At 29.4% G+C, this 21,130-nt stretch overlaps 2 protein-coding genes across 3 annotated transcripts; both read left to right on the top strand.

Annotated features, from left to right (window-relative positions):
• Positions 1-103: 103 nt before the first annotated feature.
• On the top strand, positions 104-13,153 carry LOC113376812 (superoxide dismutase [Cu-Zn], chloroplastic-like). Of its 2 annotated transcripts, none has more exons than XM_026616878.1 (5): positions 104-328; positions 9,805-9,862; positions 10,348-10,548; positions 12,187-12,440; positions 13,029-13,153. In XM_026616878.1, the coding sequence occupies exons 2-5, from the start codon at positions 9,812-9,814 to the stop codon at positions 13,141-13,143; spliced, it is 621 nt and encodes a 206-aa protein (XP_026472663.1). In that variant the 5' UTR covers positions 104-328; positions 9,805-9,811; the 3' UTR covers positions 13,144-13,153. The 2 variants fall into 2 exon arrangements, 1 of the variants encoding a protein (XP_026472663.1); XR_003367056.1 differs by lacking the exon at positions 13,029-13,153 and adding an exon at positions 12,582-12,705 and having other exon boundaries at positions 124-328; positions 12,187-12,516.
• A 2,560-nt stretch (positions 13,154-15,713) lies between these two features.
• Positions 15,714-19,426, top strand: LOC113377837 (protein Exd1 homolog). Its single transcript, XM_026618271.1, has 3 exons — positions 15,714-16,509; positions 16,582-16,698; positions 18,639-19,426. Exons 1-3 carry the CDS (start codon positions 15,880-15,882, stop codon positions 18,888-18,890), a joined length of 999 nt encoding a protein of 332 aa, XP_026474056.1. The 5' UTR covers positions 15,714-15,879; the 3' UTR covers positions 18,891-19,426.
• Positions 19,427-21,130: the final 1,704 nt, after the last annotated feature.

Here is a 21,130-nt window from a genome sequence, read left to right as displayed (position 1 = left end):
CAATAATGAAGATTATTCTCTTCATGTATCGAATTCCGATCGAGTGTCCTCAAGTGTGAATTGGTCATCACCTGTTCCGGCATTACCGAGATCAACAGCACCCAGTTGGTACGGACCAATCGCATAACGAGTTGCGCAACCAGCAGTCACAACAAATTATCTCAGGTATGTCGACCATGCGAAGACCGGCAAGCGGCGACAGCCGATCCGCTTAGTCCGTCAGTCGTGTTTGAAATTCGCATCAGTTGTTATCGACAGGCGAAGGAGGAAAGGTTAGGAACAAGCAGTAGAACTGTCAAAAAATCTATTGGAAGAACTAAATCATAAGGTTAGATTTGAAAATGATCAATATATGTATATATATATATATATATATATATATATATATATATATAATGATAAACATAATGATTCTTAACAGACATTCATCCTGATAATAAATTAACGAAATAATTAATTGAAATGAAATATAGAAACTTAGGTGTAATTAACTCTTGTTAACTTCCCGTAGGGTAAGTTATTGTAATCGTCCAAAAATCGAAATTGTAATTTTTTTAATTTCTTTACGTTTTGAAGATTTCTGAACATTTCTGAACATTTTGACATACCTCAGAAAAAATGGATGTATTTGTGTGTGTGCGGATACATATTATCGTTGACGATTTCGGGAACATCGAGGGTTAATTGCAAATTTTTACATCTACTTTATTATTATTATTTTTTTTATTATTTTTTTTTTATTTTTATTTTTGAACAAAAATCAGAATCTTACGTCCTATGAGCTGTTGGGCTGAAACTTCTCCTTACTTCGTATTCCCAATGGTTAATCCATCCATATTTGATGATTTTGTTATTAGAATTAATCTAATAGGGCTGGCATTTTAATGGTGCAACAATGCCGGGGGAGGGCTATTTTCACTTGGAAACATATTGCTATCTATATTTCCAAGTGAAAATCGTTGTCACTGCTGCCTGACAACCTGCTGCTCGAAGCGGGTATCGAACCCGGGACCTCTGAAACAAGTCCCGTCGCTCTTAATCGCTTACCTACGGGCGAACCCATCTACTTTATTGTAAGCATTATTAAAATTATTATATGTGTGTATTATACACTAGAAATTATTATTTTCGTTAGAAAAACAAGTGTCAATAGGATACAAATGTTAATAAAATTTGTATATTGACATTGAGTGAATTGTAGTCAAAATAATATTTATTAAAAAACTAAATTTATTAATTAAAATTAACCTTTTCTATGTATTACATGTAATTATGAACGAACTGTAATATTTTATTTAAAACGGTTTATGTTGGTATTTAATTTGCAAATAATCTATAATATGAATATATTATATTCTATTCCTCTAGGCAAATAACTTATATATATATATATATATATATATATATATATATATATATATGTGTGTGTGTGTGTGTGTATGTGTGTGTTGTTTAAACCTGAGCATAAAAAGAATGATGCGTAATATTTGTTAGTTCTTTACTTTTATATTTATCTTTATCCCAATTGTATAACAGATAATAAATTGTTAACCTTAATTGCCATGTTTTCTTGATAAAATTTGTTTCAAATGGTCAGAAATAATTATTTTAACGAATATTTTATTTTATTTTCTTCTTTTAAACTAACTGAAGGAAAAAATTGTTTTCGTCAAAAAATCCGATTTGATAATTTTTTTTCCTACCAAATTTAGAAAAAGTACGTCTGTATGTGTGAGTGTATGTGAGCCCATTTTTGACCTTTCGTTCAAGTTTTCTCAAAAGGCTGGAGCCATTTAAAAATTTAAAATCCATTCGATGTATTTCGATAAGGACTAGCGTTTATCAGTTGTGCGCAATGATTAGCTAAGCCATTTCTTTGTAAATAGCAAAAAAGTAAAAAAAAAATCGTTTACGTTCTAGCCCGCAAACCTGAATTGATTATAAAAATTCAAAAACAATATGAAAGATATTGGTTGGGAATGATTCCGATAAGTTTTTGATAAAAATCGGCCGGGGAAGTTTTATTGTAATTATCTGTAGAATTTTTTTTTCGACGGTTTCTATGAAACTTTTTTTGGCGATAGATCTCATCGTTTTAGAGAACATACTAAAATGTTACAATCAGTCGTTTAAATTTAAAAATTCATCAAAGTTTGAAAAAATATGATAGTCAAACTTTGTGTAAAAAGTCGCTTTCGAGATGTGATAAGTCAAAATTTGAATTTCACAAATTTCAAAGCCATTGGAATAAATTCGATAAGGAGGAGCCGCGATTAAGTTTGCGAGAAGATCGGCCAAGCCAAAAAATAAGTGAGCAGTCTTCAAAATTTCTCTAGTTGCGTAAAAAAAACACTTACCGTTAATTTAAATGATTAAATGCCAGTATTTTCTTAAAGCAGTTTTTTTTTATTATTTTTTTTTTAATTTCTTTTTTATTGTTTCAACAGCAATTAGAACTCTTACTTTACATGTTCTATAAGCTGTTTGTTGAAGACTTATGACCTAACGTATTTTATGAGAAGCAATCCATCGGTTTACCATTCTCCTATGTGTGTGGTTTAAATTAGCTCTTACGTCTAATAGTCATCATATGATTGAATGATGCAGCTATGTCCACGAAGGACGATTTCCACTTGAAATTATATTGTGATCTATAACCACAATGGAAAGTTGCCTGATGTCGGGCTACGGCGGTAGCGGGAATCGAACCAGCGAACCCGGGACTAGTTGCTGCTACCCCACCAGCATATGCTTAATATTTCACAAAATAATTTATGTTTCTCAAAAATGAAATTTAACATGACGATAAAGTGCACTAAACACTTCTACAAAAATTGGTTGAATTATATAAATTGATTGAAATTTGGAATGATAATCTACAATTTTAGGGCATAGAGGCACGTGTTCACGCACTATAATTACTGTAATTACAGATAATTTAAATGTGTTAGAGAGATATGAAAGCGAAAACTTTATTTTCTAAATAAACTGTTAAAAATTTTATCTAAATATCTGAATCTCAATTTCGGTTTATTAAGTCAATTATTACATCTATCGAGAAGTTTTTGTAAATTGCTTCAAGACAAAATTAATTACAGCTTGCATTTACGTTTTACAACCTTGTGTATATACTTATTTATTTATTCATTCGTTCTTGAGTCGTGTGCATGGACTAGTTATTTAGTGATAACGAACGAAAATTCTCGTTAATTTTTCATTGTTTCGATTCGTGTAATATACGAGTACAAGTTCATTTTTTTTCTGACGTGTTCAATCGAATTTGCTTCTCCCTTCCGATCAATCGCAATTTTTTTCGATAGACATATATCAAATTTTACACATAGGTACAATAAATATATAATTTGTTAATCATTTCTATTTTAATTCAGGCAAGTCTACAAAAAAATATGATCCAGCAAAATTACATTTAAAATACGAACTAGTTTGTTTAATTATACATATTTTAAATTATATAAAATTGTGATAATTGTATGTCGCTTATGCCAGAAAAAATTAGAACAATTTAAGACGTCTGACTGTTGCCTTTACCGGTTCACTCTTCTGAAAATTATTTCATTTTTAACTTCCCGTAGGGTAAGTTATAGTAATCGCAAAAAAATCGAAAATGAAAATTTTTATATATCTTTACGTTTCAGAGGTTTCTGAACATTTTGGCATACCTTAGAAAAAATGGATGTATGTGTGTGTGGGTGTGTGTGTGTGTGTATGTGTGTGTGTGTGTGTGTGTATGTATGTATGTGTGTGTATGTATGTGCGGATACAAATTTTCGTCGACGATTTCGGGAACACGGGTCAACCGATTTGAATAATTCAAAAAACATTCGATTCGTATTGATAAGGAGACGTGCTGATTAGTTTTTGGCGAAGGCAGGTCTAACCGTTCCGAAGATACGGGGCAAAAAGTGCCGAAAACGGTAACTCAGTTTTTGAGAGAACGGAGCGTCCGATTTGAATAATTCAAAAAACATTTCACTTGTATTGACAAGGTTAAGAATCGGTAAAATTTTCATGAAGGTAGCTCTAGCGGTTTCGGAGATATGGAGGAAAAAGTAAAAAAATAAGCCATTTGGCGGTCAAAAATGATCATTAGACATATGCTCATCAAATTATCAGATATTTTATAGAGATTTTAACAATAAGTATACATTTTGTTAACATTCCTATGGGTTCCGTACCAATGCTTATGCGTTAGATAGCGACGCGGCGCTTACGCGCTTTATATTTTGCCCCTATGCAGTTAAAGCAGTACGATTGCTTTGAAAAGAAAGTTCAGATCTTCCACAATATGTCAAAATAAAAAAAAAAAAATTTTCAAAAAAAAAAAACAAAAAAAAAATTTAAAAAAAATTTTTTAAAAAAAAATTTTTTTTTTCAAAAAAAAAGTAATTTTTTGTCCAATTTATAGTTTCTTAAAAATCGTATTTTTTCGAAGTAATTTTTTTTAAAAAATGTCAATCGTTTTTAAAAAAATAATAATTTTTGGTACGGGAAGTTCCAGCAATTTGCCTTAAGGCACGATGCCTTAATTGCCTTAAGACAGAATTCCACTTACAGCTAGTTAAATTAGCTTTTATGCGAAAACTGGTGCAATTTGCATTATGCCTTAAAATGAAGATGACAATGTTCACTGCTAAATTAATATTAAATTATTAATTTATTAAATATTTTATTTAGTTTTGGACATAAATTGCATCAGTAAACCTAAAGTTCCTAGACTGATGTTTATACTTACACTAACTAGTAAAATTAAATAACATGGAAAATAAACATTAATAATATCCCGCATTTACACGTATATTAACCCTTTCGACTCGGATGCCGCCGCTCCGGCGGCATAGTCATTTTACCGTTGCGCTCGGATGTCGCCGCTCCGGCGGCATGGTACGTTTTACCGTCCCGCTCGGATGCCGCCGCTCCGGCGGCAAATCGTCTCGTCGCAAACTTAAATATTTAATTTTTTTTTTCATTCTTTTGAAATTAATTCACTATTACATTAATTTATTGATTGATTTATTAATTTTATAAATAAATATATAACAAAATTAATTTATTAGCTCATGAACCCCATAATTTTTTGATATATAAATTTTACTGGAGATGTTATTTTATAAATATTAAATATTTATTATAATGGTAATAATTTTGGTAACATATTAAATTTAATTTTTGTTTCCTTGTCTATCAGGATTTGTTATTTTGTAAGCCATTATAATAGAAGAAATTATTTTTTAAACAATATAGTATGGTTTTGAGCGCATTTTTTTAAATTTTTAAATTTTTCTATTTTATTATCATAATAACTATATTTGAAACCAATATTACCACATTTTGAAAAAATCCGATACAAAAAAAAATTCCGAGTTGAGAGATATGAGACAATAATATTCCGAGCGCAGCGTACCGACTAGCAGTCCGACTCCCGAGTGGAAAGTGTTAAAAAAAAATGTTATGTCTTCTTTCAAATTAAAAGTCAGATTACTTAATTTATTGTAATAGGAATAAATGTACACGTGAATCTCTAGCATCTGCGTGCATAAAATTATATAAAACATTTCTAAAGAGTTCTTCAGCAATAAAAATTGTTTTGAAGTTTAGCAATTCTTTTAGTAGTAAATATATAGTTAGTGTAATGAATAAATAAATATTTACTATTATATTAATCAATCTTTTCAACGCGGTTCATGAGTTATCGGAGTTATTATACATATCATATTAATAAAAAATTGCGAGCATTCTATTTAAGTAACATATCTGTCGTAAATAAAAATTTGAAAATATGTATATTATTTATATCTACTCCTATATGCGTTTCAATTCCTAATCATTGTTATTGCTTCGATAAATATTAACTATAATTGCTTTATTATTTACTGTAAATAACTTGTCAATTTATGCTGTTATATTGAAATGCAAATATATTCACTTTTTTGTATTAAGAATATCGAACGAAATTACTTTAAGTGATTAACATAAAATTAGAGATTTTGTTTCAGGTGATAAGAAGTAGTAAAGTCGTAAACAGTTTTCTTTTGGTAAATGTTTTTAGAGAGTTGCTTGATAATATATTATATTAAATGTTACTACGATGATCCTAATGCAACAAGGGTTAATTGATAATCCACCTTTAAGACTTCACAAAAAACTATCCATAGTCTTCTTGTAAAAAAATTGTATTCCATAGTCAATTTCTTATTGGAGCAATTACTAAAAATAGTTTTTTTTTTTAATTTTTTAATTTGTTATTAATTTTTATTAACTTTCTGAATGGTGTTATAGTAATCGCAAATAATCGAAAATTAAATTTTTTAAATATTTTTATGTTTCTAAGCCTTCTGAACATTTTGGCATACCTTAAGCAAAATCAATGTATATGTGTGTGTTATGTATACGCGGATACAATTTTCGTTGTGGAGGATCTCGAGAACACGGATCGGGGCCGTAATATTTTAGCATGATCTATAAGACTATGGTATGGTATCTACCGTCAAATAAAACCATAAAAATCGTCGAAAAAAAATTTAACACTTTACAAGAAAACGGCCCATATCTACTAAAAACTAATCAGCACGATTCCCCCCAACCAATATCTTTCGAACGGTTTTTGAATTTTCAAAATCGATTCAGAATTGTGGGCTAAAACGTCGACGAAAAATTTTTCACTTTTCTGCTATTTACAAAGAAATGGCTAGGCCGATTGTTGCGCAAAACTGACAAACGATAGTCCTCATCGAATGGTTTTTAAATTTTTGAAATCGGTCTAGCCCTTTTTGAGAAAACGTCGATTTACGACAAAAATCTGTTCACACACACGCGCACACACACACACATACCTTTTCCAAACTTGGTCTTATTCGATTCAGAATGGCTTGAAACGTCGAGAAAACATAAAATTAGCGAATCGGATTTTTTGATAAAAACAAACTTCTCCTTCGGGAAGTTAATAATAATAATATATGTAATACATATATCTAATATTTTTTTATAGGTTCATATGAATATACGAGTATATAATACAATACTATAATATTGTATTTATATCTGTTTCGAAGCTTATGTTTGATGTGTTTTAAGTAAATATGGGTACTTAAAACCTTTCATATATTTATTCTCGACTAAATAATGAATATTGCTTCCAATATATGTACTGTAGAAGTGATTTTTTGGCAGAATTGATAATTCGTTCATATTTTGAGAAGCCTTACTTGCTTGTTCCTCAATAATAATATTATTCTACACTTTGCACTAATTGTCAGTAAATTATTTGAGGCACACAGTTGTACACTCAAATGTTGCTTCAAAACTCATGTACACCAATTTCGTGATTTGTGAAATCTTGTCAAATTCTATAGTTACCTTGATTCGTGTATTTGCTCAAAAAATATTTTTTATTCGACATTTTGATATTTGTCTAATCATTAAACAGTCGGCACGAACTCGTTCATAATGCTGTTGACTCACATTTTCATCATGCAAATATTTGTCATTTGTTACGAATTATTTCGTGCTAAAATTGTATTGCTAATACTAACTGATTTGCAAAGATTTCTCTAAATATTTGCACCAGGACTGCGCAACTATGGTATTTTTCTAAAATATTGAATTCGGTCGACGGCTTCGGGCTAAATTGAAAGTTATGGGCATAGCCTGTCTCAATGAAATTAAATAAAAAAAAGTTGTTATGGAGCGAGGACGGCAGCTTCGAATATTTGCGATGATAAATTAAAACCAATTCAATGTTTTAATTTGTTAAGGTTCCATTGATGTTCAAGATCATCGCTTTTATTTGTCAAAGTTGCCTGCAGTTATATCTTGAAAAATAGCATATAAACCAAATTTTTGTTTGATTTATAATCTAATTCCATCTGAAGTGGCATTAAGACAATTACTAGAATCGAATCATACTTTTTTTTTAAATTGTTAGCTTCCAAATAAAAATTGTCTGGAATACCTTTTCCATCAAACATATACATACAATATTTACTTTATGGTTTTTGTATTTGTGCAGATGTTTAGTTCATTTATATGCAGATCCCGTAATTTTATGCAAATCAGTTCTTATTTATCTATTAGTGCTTATATGATTTTGCTGTGACATTGTTGCGACTTTGCCGCCTCTTCTGACACATGATACTGCATCATTTTGCTACGTATGTTTCGCAACATTACAAGGTTTTCAGTGCAATTATCAGTTCATAATAGTATTCTATATCAGTTAATTATATATATTTTACATATTTACAATTGATTATTTTTTTACTTCATTAGTTGTAAGTTTTGTTTGAAAGGTTTGACAATGTGTTTTAGTGTATTCACCCGTTGACTGATCGTGAGATTGACGAGTATAATAGTCATGGAGCGATATATATATAGTAAATAGTCAATACATTTTTGTGTATTGAGTATTCTCGTCATGCTTATAAATCAGTAGCTATTTAAAATGCAATTTTCAAGAAAAGCTAAACATATTCTCAAATTTCAGTGTTTAGAATAGAAGTAAACTAGTTGAAAATGGCATTTTGCCTTAAGACAAGTTGCAAAAGCTTCCCGATAAGTGTAATAATTGACTTAATCAATCGAAATTGGGATATAAAATTGGGATATTTAACAATGCGATTTCCAATTGAATTTCTTCAATCACTTTTAAATTAACTGGAATTATATTAATTATATAGACACGTGCTTGTATGTCCTAAAATTGTAATTTATTATTCCACATTTTAATTAATTGATAATGTTTGACCTATCACATCACAAAAGCAACTCTTATTGACACAAATTTTGACTATATTTCTTCAAATTTTGATGAATTTTTAAAATTAAACTTCTTGCCGTAGGGCCTTAATATTTCAGTAAGTTCTATAAGACCATCTTATCTATCGCGCAAGAAAGTTTTATAAAAATCGGCAAAAAAAATTTCAACTGTTAATTACAAGAAAACGGTTCGATCGATCTTTGAAATTTCTTTCAAACTGTTTTTGATTATATAAAATCTATTTAGTATTATGAGCTAGAAAGTGCACAAAAAGTTTTACACTTTTGCAAATTATAAATAAAGGCTCGGCCGATTGTCGCACAAAACTGAGTCCTCTTCGAGATACATCGAATGGCTTTTCAATTTTTGCATTCGGAAAACGTCGATTTGATGTAAAAAAACTGTTCACACACACACACATACTTTTTCTCATTCGTTTCTGAATGGCTTGAAACGTCGAGGAAACATAAAACTGGCGAATTGGATTTTTTGATGAAAATATAAACTTTGAGATTATATATTTAATTGAATTTCTGACGTTATTAGTTTAATATGTATGTGATATGATTGTGTTATCCAAAGAAATAAATATTAGCAATGAAATGTTCAATAAATATTATAAAAATCACCAAACTTATTTATTCAATATTTTACCAATTTAACTCGTCATGCCTTCGACAACATAAAACTATAAGCTTGTTTGAATGAAGACGCCACAGTTACTGGTTAATTTCAAGTTAAGGTTATTATTTGTTCATATTATTGCTATAAAATTTCATGTTCTGTAGGGATTAAGACAATAGGAGCGTTTTAATTTATTTTTTCGGCTAGAATTAATAAAAATATATCACAAAATTTAGATTCATGAGTTTTTCATACATCTTCAATATACTACAGTTAAAAAACTATATGTAGTACTGTAGTATTATTGCGTTTATCTTATTATAATTGTGCTATAATTATAATTATGTTATAATTTACTCTCTTATCTATGATTATAATATTGTAAATCGGTTTTATCATCATTTCAGCCGCAGCATGCGTTTTCTTCTGGTCTTGGCGTGCGTGTTTGTTGCAGGAAACGCACAGGTAATTACAATTATGTGGCGGTTGGCTTATAAACAACTTTGCAATTTATCTATGCCAGTCATTCAATTTACATACTAATTTAACTTTAAACGCTTTTCGAAACGATTTTGCTCATAAAAAATATATCAAAATATAAATGTAATACCCATATACCCATATTAATACCCATTTAATAAAATTCAATTAGGCAAATATTTTGAATAAGCCTAATAAAAAATCGCGAATAATTTTAGCATTTTGTCAGTATACTTATATATGAATTCAATTACAATACGAAATATATAAACAATTGCCATCTTTTCAATTACGATAAAAGAAAAATAAATTTTAATTTGTCTCCACTTATTGTGTTCTAGCGCTATTGTATAAAAATTTAAAATTGTTTATATATTATGCTATTACAACCATTTATCAAAATAGATAATAGATACTAAATAATCATTGCATTTTACTTAACTATTTTGAATCATTTATGGTAACTGCAGCAACTACATGCCACATGCGCTCTTAGCGGTGCTGGTTTAGTGGGAAATGTGAGCTTCACCCAAAATGAACCTGGCGGTGCCGTTACAATTCGTGGTTCCATTCTTGGTTTAACTCCTGGTCTGCACGGATTTCACGTTCATGAAAAAGGGGACTTGACTGGAGGATGTGCTAGTGCTGGTGGACATTTTAACCCTGATATGGTAAGTAGATTAGTTAGATTTTTTTTCTCAATACCAACTAGAATTTTGAAATTCTCAATAAGCTGCTGTGATGATTGTTTTTACCAATGGCTATTAGAATCATTAGTAATACTAGGGTTGATCTTTTCTAGGTTTGATATTTATTATTAGGAAGCAATCGAATGGTACCGCTTTCTCATTGTGATGATATATTAACTTGTTGCAGCATTTTCCTTAAAGGTTAATTTTACTAGTAATTATATTTTTCTTCCATTTTCTTCAAGTAAAATATATATCAGGTTGCACGCAAAGCCGGCTTTGATCTCGAAACTTTGTGGTTGTAAGCCTAAGGCTAATTAAAAAAATAAAAATATTTATTAACTTTCCACATGTTAAGTTATAGTAATTGCAAAAAAAAATAAAAATTAATAATAAAAAATTCGAAATCTTTACGTTTCGAAGGTTTCTGATCATTTTGGCATACCTTAAACAATGAATGTATATGTATGTATGCGGATACAAATTTTTGTCGTGAACACGGATCAACCGATTTGAATAATTCAAAAAATTCGATTTGTATTGATGGGGGAGACGTGCTAATTAGTTTTTAGTTGCAGGTCAGTCGATTCGAAGATACGGGGTAAAATGTGCCAAAAATGGTAATTCAGTTTTTAAGATAACGGAGCGTACGATTTGATGATTCAAATAACATTTTATTTGTATTAACTTCTTAAACTTTTTGTACTAACTATTAAATGTATGATTAAATTTTTAGGAAGACAGATCCGGCGGTTTTAGAGATCCAATAAAAAATAAAATCAAATGTCTTTTGGCGGTCAAAAATAATTATTGGACATATGCACATCACATTATCAGATATTTTAGAGATTTTAATAATAGGTACAAAGTTCGTTTACATTTCTATGGATTCCCTACCAATGTTTATTCATTGGACTACGACACGGCGCTTACGCCTTTCGATATTATGTCTCTATGTAGCTAACGCAGCGCGATTGCTTTGACAAAAAGTTCAAAATTTTCAAAAAATTTCAAAATATAAAAAAAACATCGAGTTTTTAAAAAAAGTCAAATATCTTCAAAAATTCTCAAAAATCCAATTTTAAAGCCTTTCTAAGTTCTAGCAATTTGCCTTAAGCCACGATGTCATGCACCAGTAGCTCATATATTTTTCAAGTAAAATAGGTATCACTACTATTTGATATCAGGTTGCACGCAAAGTGGGCTTGCAAGGCTAAGGGAAATTAAAAGAATGAAAATATTTTTTTTTATTCATTTATTATTATACAGCAATCAGAACAGTAATTACATTCTATGAGCTGCTTTGCTTGTGTATATAAACTAAAAAGAATAAACTAAATAAGAATAAATAAAGATAATAACATAAGAATAGTAACTAATAATAATAATAATATATATAATAATAGTAAATAATATAATAATACTACAAAAAAAACATTAAATTAACTAACATATTTTGATGATTTACTATAAAAAATGTAGATATTGTTCCATTAAACAATTTGCTAGATTATGATATTATCCATTGGTGATTTACGCTTGGGCCTCCTGAAATGTGGTATCTCAAGCAGTTGTGCAAGAATGAAAATATGTACTTATTTACTGTTTGTTTTCTTATAGTTAACCCATGGTGCTCCCGAAGACCCAGTCCGTCACGCTGGAGATTTCGGAAACATCGCTGCTGACGAACGCGGTGAAGCTCATTTCGAATTTGTCGACCATGTGATCTCCCTGCACGGTGGCCCTCGCTGCGTCATAGGCCGCGCGGTGGTCGTGCACTCAGGACAAGATGACTTGGGCCGCGGCGGACACGAACTGAGTCTCAAGACCGGTAACGCCGGCGGCCGGGCTGGCTGCGGAGTCATCGGCATTGCGTAAGGGACTTATTATCGAGATTCTAAGAGAAATTAAGTGTTAATAACATATGACAAACAACTATGCCGAACACTGGTAAATCTGAATTGGTTGTTGTTTTAATCAACAAATATAATTTATTTCATTTAAAAATATTTTAGGACATTCTACCTAACTGTCCATTCCATGTATTTTGAGCAAAATTTGATCAACAATTAAGCCGATGTGTTAAATTCTCTCTTATAAATGCTATGTTTTCTTTGCTTTTATTTTTATATTATATTTGGGTGCGCATTGAAACATTGCATGAATTATTTTAGAACTATAAGTGACTTACAATTCAGAATTTATTTGCTCTCACTTCACACTTTTAGTTATTAGTTCTTATTATTAGATATTTGTATATATATATATATATTTTTGTAAAAATATGTAAAATAAATTTTTATAGAATATTTTGTTTTTGTGTACTTAATATATAATCATCTTTAATAAATATGATATAAATTTTTAATATATATAATAAGTATAATTGAAATTACGTATTAATTAAAAATATAGTACTTACTATAAATAATCTTGTGTAAAATATATTCGTATAATTTCAGGAATCCTGTTCTGGGATGGTATAACCCTGCATCGAGTGGACAATCTCTCAACATTCCTAACTTCACACAAATTATGTTAGCAGTTTACAGCATATATAAGCTACTAGTTGTTTGAGAGTTCTCACACTTTTCTAACTTATTTAATTAACTTAAATTATTTTAAAGTATTACATATGTAAAAGTACTTAATTTTATATTTGACATGCATAAAAATGCATTTGCTTTTGATAATCTTGTCTACCGTGATTAGATTTTTAGTGATGAAGACATGTTTATTTTTGTTAAATGTTTTGAATATTTATTTTATGTAATATATATATATATATATATATATATATATATATATATATGTTGACACGTTTTCTCCTATCAAATGCATGAAAACGTCTTTTAGTATTTATTTATTTTACAAGCCGTCGGTATAATATTATAATAAGGCTCAAGTCAAATTTTGCAGTATAAGGGTAGGCTGCTTCTTGCTTTGCGAATATCGCAGGCACTTATTTGAATAGTTATTAATAATTTAATGTAATTAAAATATGTTAATTATATTTCACTAATATTCTATCTCCATGTGGTACGAAGCAAATATCGTAACTTTTTCAGTAAAACTGCCAAATTTTTTACTTCTAATATTGCTTTTTCAATTAATTTAGAATTTCGTATTGATGAAATTTTAGATATCACATTCTTTAAAAGTCAAACAAGAATTGTTTATCTTTGTACAGTGACATTTTGAAGGCTCAGCAGATGATGAATTATTGAATGATTTTAATAAATCATGCAATAAAGATATTGAGAATTTTGAGCATTCGTGTTAAGGAATTTATTTAAAACCAGAGTGACTATCATATAGGCAACAATGCGTCACTCTCCGCGAAGAAGACAAGTTGTTGATGGTCTTGTTCCGGGCAGTTACATCAGAGGCAGTGTCCCGCTTAGAGGGCGTCCATTAACCACGTGATCGATTTTTTCAGGGATTTTTTACCCTTCACGTGATTGATCGACGCTCTCTTAGGCAATTAAGTGTGCTATTTTTTGACGGGCTGGCATTTTCGTGTTAACCGTTAAGGTCTTCTTGAGGAGAGATCGATGCTAGATTCAAGGACCTATGTGTTGGGTATTCGTATTGGGAGCAGCACTACTAGTATGGGCTAAATACATCGGGAGTAGCTTTGGTTTAAATAATAATGTCTCTTGTTAATTTGCCGAAATAGAAGCTTGTTTTCGCGAAAAAATCCTATTTGCTAATTTGATGTTTTCTTGAGCTTTCAAGAAGTTTTGAATCAAATGAAACCCAAATTTGTAAAAAGTACGTGTGTGTATGTGAGCCGGTTTTTGATATTTTGTCGATCCGTTTCCTCAAAAACGGCTGGACCGACTTCCAAATTTTTAAGTCATTTGATGTAGCTCGATGAGGACTATCGTTTGTCTGTTTTGTGCAACAATCTGCCACGCCGATTCTTTCTTTATAATTAGCAGAAAAGTGTAAGAAATTTTGTTTACGCCTTTATTTTACGCCCGCAACCTATATTTTCAAAATAAACAGTAGAAAATTGTATTTAAATAGCTAAATCCCAATTCTTATTGATTATTTTGATTGATTCTTAGTAATTATTTTTTTTCATATCGGGAAGTTCATGCAACTTGTCTTAAGGCAAAATGTCACTTACACCTAATTTGCGTTTGCTTATGGCTATGAATATATTACATTCTAGTATTGTCCAGGCTTAAGGCGTGGATTACTAAAGAGGGACATATATAGTAATCTTATGCCGGCCACAACGTTACTGTATGCATGTGCAACTGAATGAATGCGCAACCAAGCGTATTTTCACAGTGTACACAGACTGCTCAAATTTATGCTCGAGTATTTGCGCAAGCATCTCAAAAATTTTAACTAACAATAAGAAACGTCAAGACATAATCTAAAAATATATCTTTTTTATCAAGACATAATCTAAAAATATATCTTTTTTATTAATTTATATATTCACAGCATCAGAAGAGAATTTAAATAGTTAAGAGGACTGATTTAAATACTTTTAATTGATGATAACTTCATCAATTTGAATTATGTATTTGCTACAAAATACAAAATACAAAATACAAAAATAATACAAAAACGGGACATGTGCTGCCACACGCGGCCAACGAATGAACTTGCCGACTTGAAAGATTGCGCAATTAAAATAATCGAAAAGTGCGCATGCCTACTTGCTTGTACCAGTCTGTCAAGTTGCGCAAAAATAATCCCACAGACGCTACTGGACGCTACAGCATGAATACACTAAATTCTAATATTGTCTAGGCGCTACAGAATACTTGTGCAAGTCACAGGTTGCGCAATTATACAGTATCGTGGCTGGCCCTTGGCTGGCTTTAAATATTATTTTTTTACATGTTAGTAGAGGCAAGTAGACTAAAGTACATAAACTGACTCTTGTTTTCATTCACTTTTATCGAGAAGGAAGGTCAAAACGAATTTTGATGAATAAGAAATACTATTAATGAAGATCTTATTCAATTATAATAATAATTTTGTGACAAAATAAATATAAAGCCAAGAAATGTCAAATGTTTTTGTCCGCACACGTTTACAACCACTGACCAAAAATAATTTTGTGAATTGGTAGCACTGTATAGTAAATCTGTATGTTGCAAAGTTATTGAAGGTTATGAATGTTTGTGACAAAAACGTGGAAAGTTCAAAATAAATCAGATTTAATTAAAAATATATTAATTTGCCAATATATGCCAAAATATACTGCTACCTTTACCAATATTCTGTGATAATAACTAATCAACTAACTAAATTTCGAATAACTGTGATAAATATATTCTATTTAAGATGTCTGAATACGAATCGGAAGATCAAAAAATAAGCATGAATGATGTTAAAGTTAATGATCATATCATTGCTGAGACAAATATGTACGGACCCGTCGAAGGTGTTGTAGTAGGTTATGATTCTGAAAAGTTTCGCTTTCGCTTAACCGATGTAACCTATCTGGAAAATGGGGCCAGTGTTCCAGGCATCCGTAACATCCTCAATCATGACGTTACAAATGTCACCATTCTAAAAAGGGACACTAGTGATGATTCTTCGGATCCAAACAGTGAGGATGTCACAACTACCAAAGATTATGAAGATATTAAAAATCTTGCTAAGTCCTACAAGCTAATCAATTCGTATGATAAAGTATATAGGAATGCAATCGATGATCTCAAAGATAGGGAATACATAGGATTCATGGCTGAAGATACCTACATACGAATAAATTGCCTTCATATTATTGCCTTTTGTACCTCACACAATATTTATTTCTTTGACATTTTGAGCTTGGGAAGTATGCCAAAGGAGATAAAGCAAATTTTAGAGAATCCTGATGTAAAGAAGATTACATGTGAAACCCACACTTTAGCTGATAGTCTTTTTTGTCATTATAAAGTTGATCTTAAGGGCATTTTTGACTTGCAGGTATTTTCGTGTGAAATAATTGTTTATAAGGCATTCAAATTCGTTTATTAAATAGTATTATTATATTTGCAGTTAGCCGATAATTATATAGAGAAGATCAAAACAGGAGATCATCCTAAAACTTTTCTGAGTTACGAAAAAATTATTAATAAATATTTGGGGGTTCCAGCACATATTTATATTAAAAAGGTAGTTGATATTTACAAAAATTCACTTGTTTCAAAATTTGTTGTAGTAAATTTGTATAATTTCAAAAAACATTTCTGCCGTGCAATTGTCATCACTAACCACACACTCATCTATGTGTATATATCTGAACTAGTAAACATGTGAATAGGACATTTCAGAAAAAAATCTTGCTCCAATATCACCTTAACAATAACGGAGTCTATCAAAGATGCTCTCTTGGAACAGGAACGTCGAAATTACCTGTTTCAAACTTTTGTTTTATATTTATATATATATATATATATATATATATATATATATATATTAAAACAAGTGTGTTGAGTCGGGCAATAGCACCAAGTAAAAAAAAAAAACTAAAACAATTAGTAACTCAGCTTTATTAATCCATACGTTTCAGTCTTTATCGAGACCGTCATTTAGTGGAAAACTGGGATGTTTTTAATAATGAATTTAGAACAAGAAAATGGATGTAAGCATATTGGACTTATGAAACAATTACTGAAAAGTATAGATTAATAAAGCTGATTTTCTGATATATATATATTAGGGTGGTCCTTAAAATGGTCATTTTCGAATTTCCTTGCTCCCAGGAGCTCAAATGGTTCCAAATTGATAAAAAACAATTCTCTGAAAGTTTTAGCTCTTAATATTAACGTTTAGATAGAGCGCAATTCAATCAAAGTTTTGTATGGAAATAGCATGGAAAAATTTTCAAAAATTTAAAAAATGTTTTTCAGATGTAATTTAGCGAACAAATAAATGAATAAAACTTATTCATTTGTCGCTAAGTTATACCTAAAACATTTTTTTTAAATTTTCAAAAATTTTTCCATGCTCTTCCCATACAAACATTGATTGAATTGCGCTCTATCTAAACGTTAATATTAAGAGCTAAAACTTTTAGAGAATTGTTTTTCATTTATTTGGAACCATTTGAGCCCCTGGGAGCAAGGAAATTCGAAAATGGTCATTTTAAGGACCACCCTAATATATATATATATATATATATATATATATATATATATATATATATATATATGATTTTTTTGTCTGGCTTTGAAACATATTCTTGAAATGTTTATTTGCAGGCAAATAATCGAAATAAAAACTCTTAATAATAAAAACATTTTGACATTGTATGTTTGTGTTAGCATTCAGCACATATAACAAATTCATACCTGGAAGAAAACACAGCGTCAATAAAATTAAATAATAAAATTATGCAGTGGGCTCGCCCGTAGGTAAGCGATTAAGAGCGACGGGACTTGTTTTAGAGGTTACGGGTTCGATACCCACTTCGAGCAGCCTGTTGTCAGGCAGCAGTGACAACGATTTTCACTATATAGATAGCAATATGTTAATATGGGTGGATTAACCATTGGGTTACCATCTAAAAAATACGAAGTAAGGAGAAGTTTCAGCCCAACAGCTCATAGGACGTAAGATTCTGATTGCTGTTCAAAAATAATAATAATAATAAAAAAAAAAATGCAGTAAGCCACATGATTAACAAATTGTGAAACAATTTCAGTGTAAATTATTTACAATTTATTAATCATGTGACTTACTACATAATTTTATTATATAACTTTTTGTTTTTGTTTTTTCATTATACAACGTCTTTAAAATTTGTATGTTGCGTTTTTTATTTGGTTTGAATTTGTTCAACTTGCTGAATGATGATACGCATACAGTATTGAAACTTACACAATAAATGGTTAATTATTAATTATTTATTGCTTTTTATTTCGACTATTTCGCTGCAAATAAACATTTATTGCTCATATGAACTTTCTATGATCACATTCAACTTCATTGCACAATACGATATGACTGAACTTACTTGTTACATAACTTACTATGATATGTAACATATTTGTTTTTCACTTAATATTTCAACAAATGTGTGTGTATGTATATATAATGTAATCTTTTTTCAGCCGAAATCACCCCATGAGAATGCTGTTCGGCCATTGACAGAAAGTTTTCAAGAACAACTCGCAAAAAATATTTCCTTCATGCAGATTTTGTCAGTTCGACTTTACAACAAGCTCATGGGTCCTCTATTCAAAGCAGGTGAATTGCGTGCCAACTCTCTTAGGTTTTTGCATGTGTATGATTCTATGGTAGAAGCTCAAGAATGTAAAGTGAGTGAAAAATTAATAACAGCATTTGATGACTGTGAAATATAATCTTCTATTAATTTTACTACAGTATTTTATAATGTAATTTTTGTACAATTTGATAAAGTTAAATCATGGGTATGTGCAATAGACTGACTAATTATGTTATGCAATCTTTCTTAGAATTATATTTTAACAATTTGGTGACTGGCAATGCTACTGAAAATCTATCTCATGTCACCGGCTATTAATTTGTAATAGGATGTGGAAGTAACACAATGAAGATAAATTTTAATGAATTTTATTTTTTATTCAGTTTTTAATATTTTATCTTCATATTATAAGCAGTATAACAATCATCTACAATGTAATGGCACAAAATATCTTTTACAAATACGTCTAGTTTTGGTCAACAACGTTTGGCCAGAAAAATACGATTTAACATGTGGCCGGTCATCAAAGTGTTAATATAATATAATTAATGATAACTATATATATATATATATATATATATATATGTAATTAGCCGCCAATTCGTTGAATTAAAAAATGGGATAATATTTTCACTTGTTCACAATTTTTATGTGTCATTATTTAGTAGTTCAAACCCGAAAAAATCATAATACAAATTTAACATATTTTTTTTAACTGAAAGGTTTAATTAACAATAAACACCAGAACATAATTACAATTTTATAATAAAAAAACTAACCAAAGCTACATGGTCGATTACGCTTTGTTACTTTTTTTAAATATTTTGAAAGTTAATTTCTTTTATTTTAAAATAGTAGTTATATTTCGATGTTTATTGTTAATTAAAATTTTCTTTTTAAAAAATGTTGTTTTATTTTGTTCTTTGTTTTTTTCTGGTTTAATTTGCTGCATGTTGAATTAATTTGATAAATTGGCTGCTAATTTTATTAAGTATGTTGCAATGTCTAAAAAACAATTGATATAAATATATATATATATATATATATATATATATATATATAATTTTTGTTATTGTATATCACAGTTCTTATTTGTTTTTTTCTACAAACATTGTCAGTGCTTTACATGCATTTATTTATCTTTTATTTGAATTGTGCAAAAGCTATCTCTGCTATTTTAAGTGTTTGTCGATATGAAGTGACTGATTAACTGACAATATGATTGTCAGTTTTATTTATAACTCAACACAGCTGTTGATTATATTTGTAATTTAAGTTTTCAAAAAATATGGAAATATATTTTATAATATGACGGTTATACAAGTCTTTTATTCATTGGCTGTGGTTATTATGCATATATATATATATATATATATATATATATATATATATATATATAATATGTGTGTATATTATAGAATTTTGTGATATGAGTGGAACGAATATTAAATGTTAAATATGAACAATACAACACTCAGATTTTTAACACACACTTTATTTAATAATTACAGATGTTTCGAGACCATGGTATGCCTCATCTTCAGTGTAATTTCAAAACAGTTAATTATATACTTACACATTCTTTAATATTTTATTTAAATTACATTAAGTTTTTGAAAATTCAAAAAACACCAACTATCTCAATGTTTAGTACTTTATCAAGTTTTAAAGCAATGTTTAGTCAAGCTTTGTAAGAGATTTTAAAAAATTAAATGTAATTTAAATAAAAAATTAAATAATGTATTAGTATATAATTAACTGTTTTGAAATTACACTGAAGATTAGGTATACCATGGTCTCGAAACATCTGTAATTATTAAATAAATTGTATGTTAAAAATTTGAGTGTTGTATTGTTCATATTCAACATTTATTATATATATATATATATATATATATATATATATATATATATATAAACTTAAGTTAGATTTAAGTAAGTTTTACTAAAACTTGATCAGAAATGTGGTATGTCAAATCATTTGCTTGGACTGTAATATGATATGCTTATATATATTGGGTCAACCAGAAAATTCCATCCGTTTTAGGAATAAAACAAAATACTTTTTTCTTGATGCCAGTTAAGTTACTTGAATAATATAAGATAATTGCCATTATTATTGAGGATTTCTTAACACCGTGAGGCCCTGAAAATTTTGAAATCATCTGTTTCAAATTTGCATGTGCTATCAGAAACTGTACCATCACCAATTTCAGTAAATTTCTACATAGACTAACTTTGTCAGTAGCCATGGATATGCTATCATTTTACACTTAAGACTAATGTGAATCAATTTCATTACAGTTTATGTTTTACATTAACATGTGTATATTAAATAAAAATATAGAGCCGAAATTGCAATAATTAAACATGTAA

This window comes from Ctenocephalides felis, unplaced genomic scaffold (assembly GCF_003426905.1).
Source record: "Ctenocephalides felis isolate EL2017-DRISC unplaced genomic scaffold, ASM342690v1 CF-g0.4_SCAFFOLD_01886, whole genome shotgun sequence".
Taxonomy (NCBI): Eukaryota; Metazoa; Arthropoda; class Insecta; order Siphonaptera; family Pulicidae; genus Ctenocephalides; species Ctenocephalides felis.
Note: the sequence above shows the minus strand (reverse complement) of the source record. Positions and strands in the feature narration are given on the sequence as shown.